At 38.8% G+C, this 14178-nt stretch overlaps 1 protein-coding gene across 11 annotated transcripts in view; it reads left to right on the forward strand.

Annotated features, from left to right (window-relative positions):
• The window catches only part of TRPM3 (transient receptor potential cation channel subfamily M member 3), an 811684-nt gene that overhangs the window by 612924 nt on the left and 184582 nt on the right, over positions 1–14178 (forward strand). For 10 of the 11 annotated variants that reach the window (XM_040449362.1, XM_040449364.1, XM_040449371.1 and 7 more), the window contains one exon: positions 9229–9403. In XM_040449362.1, coding sequence (XP_040305296.1) covers positions 9229–9403 — 175 coding nt within the window. Of the gene's footprint in view, positions 1–9228; positions 9408–14178 lie in introns of those variants that run through there. The other variant, XM_040449373.1, reaches the window with a different exon arrangement.

Genomic DNA, 14178 nt, shown 5'->3' on the forward strand with positions numbered 1-14178 from the left:
AATTCCCGATTTCATGAAAATTTAAATCAGATCTCAGTGCCCTGGATCTCAGGCCAGTTGATTGAGGGGAAGTGGCTCACGTCAGAAAATATCTAAAAATTTCTGTGGAAATAATTACATTGTCATTTAACCTATAATAAATCAGGATTGGGGCACCTAGGTGGCTCAGTCAGATGAGTGGCTGATTCTTGATTTTGGCTAAGGTCACGATCTCACAGTTGTGACATGGAGCCCTGCTTCGGGCGCCTTGCTGGGTATGGAGCCTGCTTAATATTCTCTCTTTCTCCCTCTCCTTCTGCCTGCTTCTCTCTCTCTCTCTCTCTCTCTCTCTCTCTCTCTCTCTCTCTCTCTCTCTCAAAAACAAAAATAAGAAAATAAAGAAAAAAGAAATCAGGGTATACTTGATAGTAATTCAGTATCCTGCCTTTTATACCCCAAGTTTTAGTGAGCAACTACTATGTGTAGTAGCAACGACTATGTGCATGCCATGCAGGGAATACAAAGATAAACCCACCTAATAGAGAAAAGAGGTGTCCAAACACATAATTAATGAGAGAAAACTTCAAGAGATAGGCACTATGAGAAAGTTTTAATGCCTTTTATGCCAAAGTAATTGATAGACAAATTTTAAAAATCTCTTCATTGGCATGGGCTTTAAAAAAAAGAAAATGCTATGAGGCAACACAAGTGAGAATTATTAATTCTGCCTGGTGGGTAAAAGGGGGGAAGGGGCTCAGGAAGGCTTGTCTTTGAACCTGGAAACTGCAGGATGAGTGTAAGTTCCTCACAGAGAGTAAGTCAAAAAGAACATTCCTTGAAGAGAGAAAAGAACTTTTCACATTTGGGGGAGGAAGACATAATTGTTATAAGGGGAGGATGGGCATAGTATTATAAAGTCAAAGGAGTTAGAACCACACTGATTACCTTACATCTGAGAAGGCAAAGGATGCCTTTTGATGTGGGTTTGAACAGAGTAGAAACTAAGAAGACTTTGGCTTTGTTTGGGCGAGTTTTCTTGTAGACTTAGATCAATTACATTAAAACATTCAGCCTGCAAACAATGGCCTCAAAGAAAACGCTGGCTCTTTCCTTTTATGAAAGTAATACTTGCACCACAGCCCATGGGATCGGTTGTTCCTTTTCTATTGAAATGATTCACATAGAATGTTACTTGGATGTCCCGGTAATATATGAACATTAATAGCAGGATATTTCAATCAGAACTGGCTTGCCATAAGGGAATAACTGTTTCCCATTGACTAAGTCAAAAGCCAAGTTAGTTTATTAGCATATAATATACTTGGAGTCAGTTTATGGATTTTGTTATTTGGCATTTACATCTTTGTCCAAACCACAAAACTCAAATGGCTTAACAAGCTGATTGAAGCACCCAGAAGAGGCCACGGTAGAAGGCATTTGGGGAGTGATACAAAAAGTCACCTAACCACCACCCCCCCCCCGCCAGAAAGAATCACCTACCCCAAAACAAATAGTTTTAGCTTTTGGGATACAAGATAAAAAAAAATTTGTCTTCCTCAGCATATTATTATTGGTCTGCATGAGAGGACATTCAAACTTTGGAAAAACATGTTTCAAATTATTTGTCAACTCCTCCTTTTGGTTTAAGTATATGAAGCACATTTATTTTTCTGTTATCCTCATGAATATTTATACACATTTAAATGGGAAATCTTTTATAAGCTTAATAAATATAAATAAGAATCTTTTAAATTTTTTTAATGTTTATTTATTTTTGAGAGAGAGAGAGACAGAGACAGAGATGCAGAATCTGAATCAGGCTCCAGGCTCCAAGCTGTCAACACAGAGCCCCATACGGGGCTTGAACCCATGAGCTGTGAGACCATGACCCGAGCAGAAGTCAGACACTCAACCGACTGAGCCCCCCAGGTGCCCGTAAATAAGAATCTTTATATTTGTGTTTGTTTAACCATGTAGTTCTTAAATGCCAGACTCTGTTCTGTGTGTTTTATAAATAATTATAATATTCATATATTATTTTATAACATGTAATATTATATAAGTTTATATAAAATATATTTATATAAATATAATTATAAATTATAGTTTATATGACTTAGATAATTTATATATAAATTACAAATAAATAACATATATAATATACATTTAAATATCTTTTTAAATAAATGATCTCTCTTTCTTTCTCTCTTACACACACACACCCTTCCTTCCCTCTCACTCAGGCCACATGATCCCTTCTCTGTGGTATCCTCTGCCCCCTTTCTTCCTTTCTCATGGTCTTCTTCCCTTGTTTAATCACCCACCCATTGTCCTACCAGAGCCTCAGCTAATAGAGAAGCTTCACTCTCCACCAACCCACTTTCCGGAAACTCACTTCAGGCCTTGGGTTTCCACTCCAATTCCAGAAAGGCAAATGTGACCCGTTGCAGGTCTGGAACCCACCTCTAGTCCAACCAGCTTTAAAAGAAGCCAAACAAGGCAGACCTGTGGACAGGTCAACTCCTCGGAAGGGGAGTGTGGACAGGGAGGGCGTGACCAGTGTTTCCAGTACGCGTGCCACAGTGACGCCTTTGCATGGCTTACAGGATCCACATTTCATCCACTCATCCACTCTCTCCGTCTGTCCTTGGTCCTCTGGTTACCAGACAGAAAATCGAAGCAAGGCAATCTCTAAAATGAAAGCCAGGTGGTAGGAGCTAGTTCAGGATTCCTGTGAAAATACGCATTGATAATATGCAAAATAGATGAGTTCAACAGTATTGAAAACAAGCTGGACAAAAAGCGGTTTGCAGTATTCATCAATAGCTTTTGCATTCACTGTCCCCGGGAGAAGAAATGCTACACCATAGGTTTTTAATCTTTTATCACCAGGAAAGGCATTGCCATTAATTCCAACTCTGTATCTTTAGGGTTTTAACAACTGCCTATCTCCAGACAAATTTGCTGAGATTTTAGATGGCAAGATAAAATATACATGTGTGTTTATTCTGGTATACTGGTGTGTTTATTAGCTGTAAATATGGAAGGACTACATGGAGGGGGTCCATTAAGCTAAATATCAGTAAGGGAGTTGCCATAAGGATCACTGATAACAGGAGAGGATGTTTAAGAAATTCACATTATGTTCCCCCTGCCTAGTCCTAAAGTGAATTGGAAATTTGTACATTGGGAAGTCTCAGCCTTAAGGAAAGTCCCCAGCCTTCTTTCAAGGAATTTCCTTCCCACTGGGCAACCATAAGTATCCAGAAGTGAAGCGTCTTGTTGCATGTGGCTTTATTTCTACTGCCTAATAGTTTGTGTGGTACTTGATATTCCCAGATGCTTGCCTAAGCATTAGATGCAGAATTATAGTGATGAAAAGGTATAGTAATAATAATGACACACAGGATTGATTTGCAATGGGTTTGGCATTCACCAATTGGCTACCTCACCAGGATTCACTAAAAGATAATTGGGTTCATTACCCATTTCCAAGTAAGGCCAGACTCACTCCAGTTATAGTTCTGTTGTCTGGAATAGATAGCATATTCTACCTCTAAAACATGAAGGCAATATCCAAAACATCTGCCTCCATAGAAGAACTGCAAAGATATTCTACTTAAAATGAAACGTATTCTTTTCTTGTCAGCCCCTAGATATTTTCTTGGTCTCGCTCTGTTCCTTGGTAGCTTAAAGATTTCCAATCATTTTTCCTTTTATAAAATACAGCATATAAAAATATTCTCTTTCTGGATAATAATATCCTATCATTGTACCTGAATATTCATGTGTTATGAATCTTCCTAATTAAACTTAACAAACAAGAATAGTTTTAAGTGTTGTCACTTGAACACAAGTGATTACCAGATTTACATACTTTTCACAAATCTATCTCCAGTTTCTCAGGCCATAGAAAAGATGCACTAAATCGACAAGAACATGAAGAATCTCAATCTGAAAGTATCTGTTGAAAGTTGTGGTATTATGCAGTATTATGCAAACTTCAGCCATTATTTCTCAAGTAGGTAGCAAATTAGTGTCCATTAAAATGAGGCAAATAGCTTACTGCTTCTCTTCCCATCACTATAGTAATTGCTAATGTCCCCGAAGTCTGTGCAAGGTTCTGTTTGGAAAAGTGCAAGACCTTAGGAAGTTGCTGAGTTTTTATGACCTCATTATGTAGTCCAAATACAGGAGATAATGGTCAATGTTCTGTTGGTAGAGTCAGCCACTGAACCAAAGACCAGGCTGTTCAAGTGGGAAGTTGGATGAAGGGGGCACATTCAATGTTTTATAATTTTAAGCAAATTTTAATTATGCAAATTAAAAATTGTGAAACATAAAATATACTGGTAAAGTCTTACTATATGCATAGTTTCCAAGCATGTGAATTCTCCACACAAACTTCTAAATCATCAAGAATCACATACTCCCACAGCTGACAAGGCCAGTGAATTAGCTTTGTTCATATTATTGCTACGCAACTTTAGGGGTTGAGAGAAATGCCCACCCACCATTAACAGTCTCAGTCTTGAATGCATTAAAACCTTTGGGAAGTCATTTCTCACATAAAGTTTGAGCCCGCCTTTCACAGATCACACGATCTGTGGCCTAGGTCATTACAACCTACCTAAGATCAACCTTCTATACTCCATCTCCATATACATATGAACCATTGTCCAATAGCAAATTATTCCTTAGGACCATAGGGATTTTAGATCATATACGGTGATGTGACATGAAACCAAAGTGTTAATTTACTTTGATCAGAATTCTCACATTATCCAGGCATTTCACGTACAACAGACTGAATGTTTTTACAAGTGCCTGAACTGATCACAGATTATTATCTCATGTCAGCAGAGAGGGAGAGAAGAGAGGGAGAAAGAAAGAGGATGCTTTTGGAGTTTGAAGACATTCTCCTATTCCTGCCACCTTCCTTCCTCCCAACACCCAACCCAGTCTTTGGTTAAGCCAATTTTGACACTTTCTGCCTTATTGGGAACCCAAGCTAAGGTACATAGCAGTCAGAACAAAATGTGACACAAGTCCAAGAGAATATCTTCTGCAAAGAACAATTAATTGGAGTGGGGTCTGTAATTTGAAAGCCGTAGGTCAGCCTGGAACATTGTACAATGTAGCTGTTAAATCCATTACCCAAGCCCACATTTTTGAAGGCTAGGCCTCCAGTTCCAACACTGCAAAAGCTAAAGAGTGTGGCAAAGCCTCTCCCTGCTTAAGCATCTCCACATTGGTCTAAAATTAAATTCTAATGGAAATCTCTGAGAACTGCTAAAAGTCTTTGGTTATGGTGAAACATGTAAAATTATTGCAATCGACTAAACAATTAACCTATTTTTCCCCAAAAGCACAGGAAAAATATTCACACACACACAAGTCTCTGAGGGCTCTCGATAAAATGAAAAAGCTTCCTGAATAATAGAGGTTATATTTTTTAAAACTATAGATCTAAACAGCTATTTTGTGTGTCTGTGTGTGTGAATGGTTAGTAGGTTTGCTGAGCAAGGTATAAATTTGTGATTATCTTCAAAGGAATTTATACTAATGTTGTAATGGGCATAAAGAAAATAGAAATGTGCCATGTGAATTCAGCTGAACATGCAGTGGATTCCATAAAGAAAAATGTTTTCTTTATGTCATTAATAGAAAATGGTATTCATGGTATTTTAAAAAGCCTTTTCTTTACTAATGGAGTCATATACTACAGATTCTAATTTTTACATTTATGACTTTCTCTAGAGTATTTTTAATATCCTGTGTCCAAAATGTAAGTTAGAAACTAAAGTGTGAACAGAAGAAATAAGGAGAAACAAGAGAGAAAGAATGGAGGGAACGGTGACATCCTACAGATAGTGTTTATTCTGAAGTTTAGCCAGTCAATATAACTGGGCAACAATAGCATGATATAGTTCCCTTGGGCATAGAATTTTGTTGGCAAACCCATTCTAGAACTTGCCTCATAGGCTCCAGTGAGCTTCAAACTGATGTTCTTTATAGCTATATCAATGTGCTTAATTTAGGTTGGAGTTTGGTAAGGGTCTATTCACAAGTTTTCATGAATCTCTTTCAAAGATCCATAAACCCTTGAAATTGCATAGAAATATTTTTGTGACTATCCATATGTGCACTTATTTTTCTGGAGAAAGGGTCAGTAGATTTAATCAGATTCACAAAAGTATTCAAAGATCCTTATATCCAAAAAAATAGGCTAAGAACCACTTCGTTAGTTCATTACTGATTATTTGATACCATTTTCTTTTCTTGGAAACAAAGGCAATGTGTGTGTGTGTGTGTGTGTGTCCTGACAGAAAGACAATGTTACCATATACTGACAGGCTAAATTTACACAAAGCATGGTATTTTTAGATATAGCCTGATTCTCTACCTTTCATAACTAAGATATTCAGAAGTGCTTTTGTATTAGGCTATAAGGGCTTTTATTGTCTATAGAATAAATCTCCATGTATTATCACTGTAGGAAATGGGTGAGAATGTGGAGGCCAGATATATTCAGTATTTATGCAAAGGGAGATGATACTTTGATACTTTATCCAATTTTTAGCACTGGATTATAATATAATAATAATAGTAATATAAATTTATATATTTGTTTTCATGTTTGAATTGGTAACAGCTTCATTCTGAAATTAGGATATTTAATCATCTAAAATGTTTCTGTATTTCTAGGGGTTACAACATTTTGGTACATTGAGAAATACATTGTTATGAGATCTTTGACTGTTTATTGCTCTCAATGTATCCTATGTAAATTGATCCTTTGCACCTACATATCCTCTCAAAGGGAAGAGAGGTTTCCAGCCATCTCGCCTATTGTCTGGTAGATTCTAGATAACTGAAACATTCTAGAAGGCCCATTCTAGGACTTCTTTCTCCATGAGAACTTTAAGTGGATCACAGCTGGTCTGTGAGTTGAAGTAAAGATCCCACTGACAGAACCAGTGCTCAAGATCAGAACTTGGCAAAGGCTTCTCTTGGAAGATCCTAGAATGAGTCTAAACATATCATTAGGTATAAAAAAACAGCAGGTATGGCATATAATTATTCCTTGACATGAAGCAATGTGGTAGCATGTGCTAAACCAAGGCAAAGGGAAAAATTAAATAGCATAGTACTTTGGCAAATACCTCATAAAATAATTTCAAACATTGGAAAAGAGACTCTTTTTTAAGGCATTAAAATAAAAACCCGGGGCGCCTGGGTGGCTCAGCCAGTTAAGCATCTGACTCTTGATTCTGGCTCAGCTCATCATCTCACCATTTGTGAGTCTGAGCCCCACATTGGGCTTTATACTGACAGCACTGAGCCTCCTTGGGATTCTCTTTCTCCCTCCCTCTCTGCCCCTCCCCTCCATGCTCTGAAAATAAAGAAATAAACTTTAAAAAACATACAAACCCATATGGGGGTGGATATTACTTATGTCAGCAAGTTCTCCTCCAAAAGAAGTGTGCTGTATTAACATTTCAAGTTAGCCCTTAATCTTCAAAGTGCCTTTCAGTAGGAAGTTACTTACTCCTCCTCATCAGCAGTGAGGAAAATGTCTCCTCTACAGACACGTAAATAGTTTTAAAGTTTTAAAGTGCCCTTTTGTCTCATCGTTAAGGGCCTTTTGGTCAAAAGCATAATCTTTTGCTTCCCTCTCCTTGGATTTGAAGGAGTAATTCTCAAAAGTTCTCCATCCACAGAAGAATCAGATGGGACCATGGGTTATCCCTCCCTCCTCATACCCTCTGGAGCACAAAAAGAAATTTGGGGACAACAATTGTCATTTTCTTACAGTTTTTAAACGTTGATATAAAAATGGCACCCATTTTTGTGTAACTGACATTTTGGACATTTCCTTTAAGATGAAAATCAAACCATGAAAAACACTGACTTAGAAAAGAGAAGGCCCCAGGACACTGATACACTTTAGAAGTATAATAGGTCACACAAGTCAAATACAGTCTCTTATTAATGGAGCAAGAAACCAAACCTCAAACTATTATTTCTCACAGGGCAGCAGTTTCTTGATAAAAGAAAAAAAAAAACATAGCAGGCAGGAGAAGGGGGGAAATGGAGATGATTGAAGGCTTTTTTTAGTTCATATTTACAGAAGTGGCACAGAATCTTGATTATTTCTTTTTTAAGATAACTGCTCTGTACAAAACCATCTCATTTGTATGGTACTGCTCAATTCCTTAACTATTCTGGGAAGGTAAAGTGAGAAAATATAGTGTGATACCAAAATGAGCAAAAGAAGTTATTCAATGAACAATGATGGCACTTGAGAGAACTCTTGAAAATGAACTTCAAATCTTTTTCATCATGTCTCTCATGGACATTCATTTTTAATACTTCTCTTTAAAATGTCAAGTTGAACCATATGTGAGTGCTGATGTTAGGGCACTTTTTACATCTTATAGCTCACCGATAATAGCTTAAAGACTTTAGAAAAAGTCTGTGACACGTCCCCACACACACACCCCTGAATTCAACTGAATTCAACAAATGTTTCCAGACGACCCATCATGAGCCTGGCACCTTGCTCGGTGGCTAAGGACAAAGCAGTAGCAGATGGCAGATGATATGTCTCCTGGGTACTTTATTGTGACTGTTACTGTATTAAGAATCAATAATCAAGCTTATCATTTATGGTCAGACATAGATAGACCCCTAATGTAGCTAGTAGTTAACTCAACAGGTGAAAATGTGCCTCCAGCTGATTTTGATTTGTTGAGTCTTCAATAAAGAGAACCATTCAGGCATTTTCTTAGTGCCTCTGATGACTTCAGGGATCTGGCCTATTTTAAATTCCCATTTTTCACGTAGGAAACTGAACAACTGGGTACATATGAGACTTGCTTAAGGTCACGTTTCACTTCCAATCTTCTGGTTGCTGGCTCAGTGTTTCATCTACTAACCGATTCCTTTCTCTCCCTCCTCGCCCTATGCACCCCCTCCTATAAACGTATGGCAATCAGTGCCTTCACTGACCCCAGCATCCCAGGAGCTCTGGGAAGAGGGCAAAGCCAAACAGACCCCCTGGTGGGAAGCTTCTGCTACAGGAGTCTGTAAAAATTTTGCTCCGTATTTTATCCCTTCATCTGTTATCTCCCCCGGGCTCAGTAATTTTAGTTTGTGCTTTTTGTTTCTCTTTTTGTTTCTTTGGTTTGCTGGCTTTGTGTTCTTTTCTCTTTTTTTTCCTTTTCTTTTCCTTTTTTAATGCAGGAATCGGTCAAGGTGTTCCGGTGGTGGCACTCATTGTGGAAGGAGGACCCAATGTGATCTCCATTGTCTTGGAGTACCTTCGAGACACCCCTCCCGTGCCAGTTGTTGTCTGCGATGGGAGTGGACGGGCATCTGACATCCTGGCCTTTGGGCATAAATATTCAGAAGAAGGCGGGTAGGTAATGAGTATGAAGCCTATGTTCCAAACTTGGAAAGATGGTATTAGTCGATTAAGATGTTTGGTTTGGGAAGGTGGTGGGGGAAGAGCAGGGGAAAGTATTCTAAATGTCCTGGGAACTGAGACATTCCATGAAATCTCCACTGGACTAGCCCAATAAAGAGGACAAAGGGAAAGGAAGGGTCATAGGACTCGGTAGCCTTTCTCTTCTATTGATTTCTTCTCTCTTTTGCCCCTCTCACTAAGGAGAAACAGGAACTGGTTTTTCACACACACGGCACAGCTAACCTGGACCATATAGGTCCGGTTAGTACCTCAGGAAAAGCTGGGATGTGCAGCCTCCAGGCTCAGCCTCCGAACACCAGCTTCGCCAGACTGCTGAGTGTTCACAAAGGCGACACCTTAATGAAAACTTCCGGTGGCCTGTGCTGTCAGATCCCTGTAGATTGGCTCAGAAAGCAGAGTCTGTAAACACTCTGTTCCTCGTTAAGCCCCTCTGGACTCCCCGCCACCGCGAACTTTCCTTGGTCTGTCTACCCCCTAACACTACTCTCAACGGTCCACAACCCCCACCCCCCACCGCAAGGAAGACTTCCCTCCACAGCCTTCCCTGTCAATCTGAGGTCCCACCCAGGGAATGGTGACATCCAAGCAGTCTTGGATATTATTAGATTAAAGTGACTCGCCCCAAGGTATAAATGGGTTTAAGGAGGAAAACTCAGGGGGGCATCACTGGATTTTTATTTCATTCAAATTTTTAACGTTTTTATTTATTTAAGTAATCTCTATACCCAACGTGGGGCTCAAACCCATGACCCCGAGATTAAGGATCACATACCCTTCTGACAGAGCCAGCCAGGCACCCCTAAGTCATTGAATTTTTAAATAAGGAACTTGCTAACCGAAACAATTCTCCTAACACATGAAACTGGTGGGCGAAAGGAGCCCCAAAGGAGATGGGATCTTTTGTTCATCCCTTTTACAAACATACATCGAGTGTCTAATGGGTGCCACACACAGAGATGGGAAAAAAGAATAACAACTCTTCCTGCCATCAAAGAGCTCATAGTAAGTCTAGTAAGTAGATAAGCATGTAATGATTAGTCGTAAGTGACTGGCGAGCTTGGCTGCTCAGGACACTCCCTTCTCCACCTGTCTGCCACGTAGCCTTCCTTACAACAGGCTCCTCCTGGCAGCCCAGTAGTATGTTTTCTCTCCCGTTCCTTTCCTTGTCTTTGCCCGAGGCCCAGTAGTGCTCCAGGTGAGCGTTAACCCAGCCCCCTTCCCTGATAAGTGTGTGAGCCTAAATATGGGAAAGAAAGGAGACACATGTAGGAGAGTCACAGGCTTCCCACTAACGTTGCAAACACTGACAGTGATTTGGGGGCGCCTTAAAGCTTCTGATGTGAAAAAGAAAAAAAAAACAATATTCATGAGCATGAAGTTGGAGTTTGCTTCCTGGCAAATTTAAATTCTGTCTTCTCCTTTCATTGTAAATATTGGTCCATTTTATAGCTAAGAAACTAAAAAGAACATTTGCCTGAACACCTCCACGTCTGTTACCAACCAGAATTCAGGATCCTCAACTGTGCTTTGCTTTTATTAAAAATGTAGCCATCGTTCTCATTGATTTAAATATAGCAACGTGTTTCTTTTTCAGAAAGAACTAAAGACTTTATACAGTTTTTAGCTTCCGCTAACTTTTTTTCTTCCTAATGCTTGCAATTATTTTATTGTATTTCCACAAAGTAAATGCAAGTTTGCATTCAGAAGGCACATTTCCCTTTCAGAAAATTCATGGAAGAGTAGGCTGTTCATCCTAACATTTCAGGTTTTTAAAGTCTGTACACAATGAAGGTCTGGACCCAGGGCCTACTTTTTGCCATTGTCATGGGTTGTACAGTGTGAAAACGTTACAGTTTTTGATAAGTTGCTCTTCCTGATTCTGTTTTATATGCAGGGGAAATGTTACACATTTTAGAGCTGGGGGAGTGGAACTCTGTATTTTTTAACCTAGGGGACAGATACACAGAGCAATTACGTGGTTTCCCAAGGTCGCATAGCCCACGATCCCAGGTCAGGATTCTTTCTGCTCTCTTAAAAAGTTCACTGAAATGGATTTTTGTGGCCTGTGCCTTGGTTGTTTCTTATATATTACCTCAACGGCACCGTCTCTTAAGTAACTTAAGTTCCCTTCAGCTTCCCCTTTACATTAGAATTTCCTAATTTTTTGTATTATTGCATGTATCCCCAAAGATAAAATCAATGCATTCCTAGGTGTAAACCTACTTGTTGGTCCAAGCCGACCAACCCTACAACACGGGGATTCTTTTTTTCCCCCTGACCCAGATCCAAATTAGGAGGCAGAAATACCATGCCTTTTTAACATTAATTGGAAATTTTAGTTTTAAAACCAAAGTTTAGTTTTAGTTCTGATTATTTTATGAGCAAAATATGCAAAAGCATAATCTATATGGGATCTATGCAAACATGTAAACCATGATTATCAAAGAGTATGAAGTCATGCACATAACCTGCGTGGAGATAAAGAATTAAGATATGATTTCATACCTTGGGAATTATTAAGATTAAAACTTAAAAAATTTTAAGAACCGTTTAGAAACACTTATTAAGAAAATAGAAGCTTCAAGAGAAGCTTTGTATTTGCCAATCCAAATATATAGATCTACATTTATTTATTTTATACGGTGTTATAATAAATGTATGCTCTTGCTCCAGGAAGGCAATGTAAATTTATCATGGTCAAATGAATTCAGATGTTTGTCTGTGTCATCTGAATAACTGCCAGAATCATGTTTATTTAGCTTGATAAAAAGTAGTCTGGCCACACGTATGCAACCAATTTAAAAAGAACATTTCCAAGGGCTCCTGAGTGGCTCAGTCGGTTAAGCATTCCACTTCAGCTCAGCCATCATCTCACGGTTCAGGAGTTCAAGCCCCACGTCAGGCTCTGTGCTAACAGCTCAGAGCCCAGAGCCCGCTTTGGACTCTGTGTCTCCCTCTCTCTCTGCCCCACTCCCGCTTGCACTCTGTTTCTCTCTGTCTCTCAAAACCGAATAAATGTTAGAAAAAATTAAAAAAAAAAACATTTCCAAAGAACATTATTTTGCAGTAGTGTGTTTGCTTTATGCTAAAAAGAAAAAGGAGAGATAGAATCCCAAGCAGGCTCTGCACCATCAATGTAGATGTGGGGCTCAAACTCACAAACTGTGAGATCATGACCTGAGCCCAGACCAAGAGTCAGAAGCTTAACTGACTGTGTCATCCAGGTGCCCCTTTGGTGATTTAAATATGATGTAAGCATTTTTAAACTCATTTATAGATTGTTAAATCACACAGGTCCAAGGACTGTAAATGTGTATATTTAGCTATAAAGCTTTTCACTTTATAATCTTAAAGGAGTGAATGAAATTTACACACCTTGTATTTTAACTTTTATGAACTTGGTATTTTGCCCTTAAATTCCCTATTGTTAACCAACTTCTAAGAATATGAATTTGAAAGGTCATCACTTAGGAAGCAAATTGGAATTGGCAAAACTAACTTGTGTCGATGAGATTACTTGAGGTAAAGGAAGACAGAGCGTATCCATCCCAAAGTAAATGGGTTTGGATACACTAGGAGGGCAACTGCAATTGAATTCATTTGCCTTCTTCTCCCTCTCTGCCCTGCAGCAGGTGCTACCAGAAAGAAATGGCCAAACTCTCTTTTTCCCTTAATGTCAAACTAGATCATCCTATTTCTCATCTGTCATAGTTTTAAAATGAGTCACAACTCACTTTCCCGGACTAATTTCATTCCATAAAAATATTATCAAATTTTTCTTTTCTGAATCACAACTGACTAAACACTGCCAACAAACAGATTGATGCTACCCAAGTGGCATTAGATTCACTTACCTAAGTTTTCAAATAGGAAGATTCCACATTTTGCCGTGTTGAGGAAGCAAGCTGACCAACTTTGCTTACAGTCAGAACACCTTTCAGGTGGTAGCTGCCTGCAGTTAAAGTCAGAGATTAGTTTGCTTGGAAAGTAACTAAGTCTCAGGTTGCAGAGAAATATGGTGTAGCTCCTCATTTATCAGCCATTGAGAAAGTGCCACACAGATGAAAGATGTCAGTGTGAAAAAGGCATCCCGAACGAATGTGTACTCTAAGGTGATGCTCCTCATTTATCTGGATTTTATTACTAAGTCTTACATTTATTTTGGTGTCTTCTTCCCGAAAATAATTATGTGGACTTACCATTTTCAGAGAGCCTAGGACAAGAAGTAGAGCTTGTGGTAACAGAAAGCCTTAAAGCTCTTACATAGACTGTTGATAACTCTGGGGATGGCACCAGGGGGCAGACGCCAATAGACTGTTCACATTCGTATTTGTCTGGAATTTGTATTAGATATCATGGAGAAACACTGAGCCACTAATGGCTTGTTCTTGAGGAAGAGAATAGATAATATATTTCAAGGAAAAAAATCTGATTTTCCTGTTTAAAGGGGACTTAATAAAGATCCCTTTATTTTCTGATTAGCTGAGGTAAAGCCATAAATGGAACACAAAGTAGAGATGAGAAAGGAAAAAATCCATTGCATGGCTTCAAATTATATCACTGTGTCCTAGCACGGATGTAACGAAAGTTTGCTTCTCTCCAAATATACATCAAAGTGACCAAAGTCAGGAGGAAGTCACCAGAAAACTAGCCATTTTAGAAATCCAGGTGCAGTCTGTATTCCCTAGGGCATATCACTCCATGCA

This window comes from Herpailurus yagouaroundi, unplaced genomic scaffold, assembly GCF_014898765.1.
Source record: "Herpailurus yagouaroundi ecotype Mexico unplaced genomic scaffold, PumYag 199, whole genome shotgun sequence".
NCBI classification, from domain to species: domain Eukaryota; kingdom Metazoa; phylum Chordata; class Mammalia; order Carnivora; family Felidae; genus Herpailurus; species Herpailurus yagouaroundi.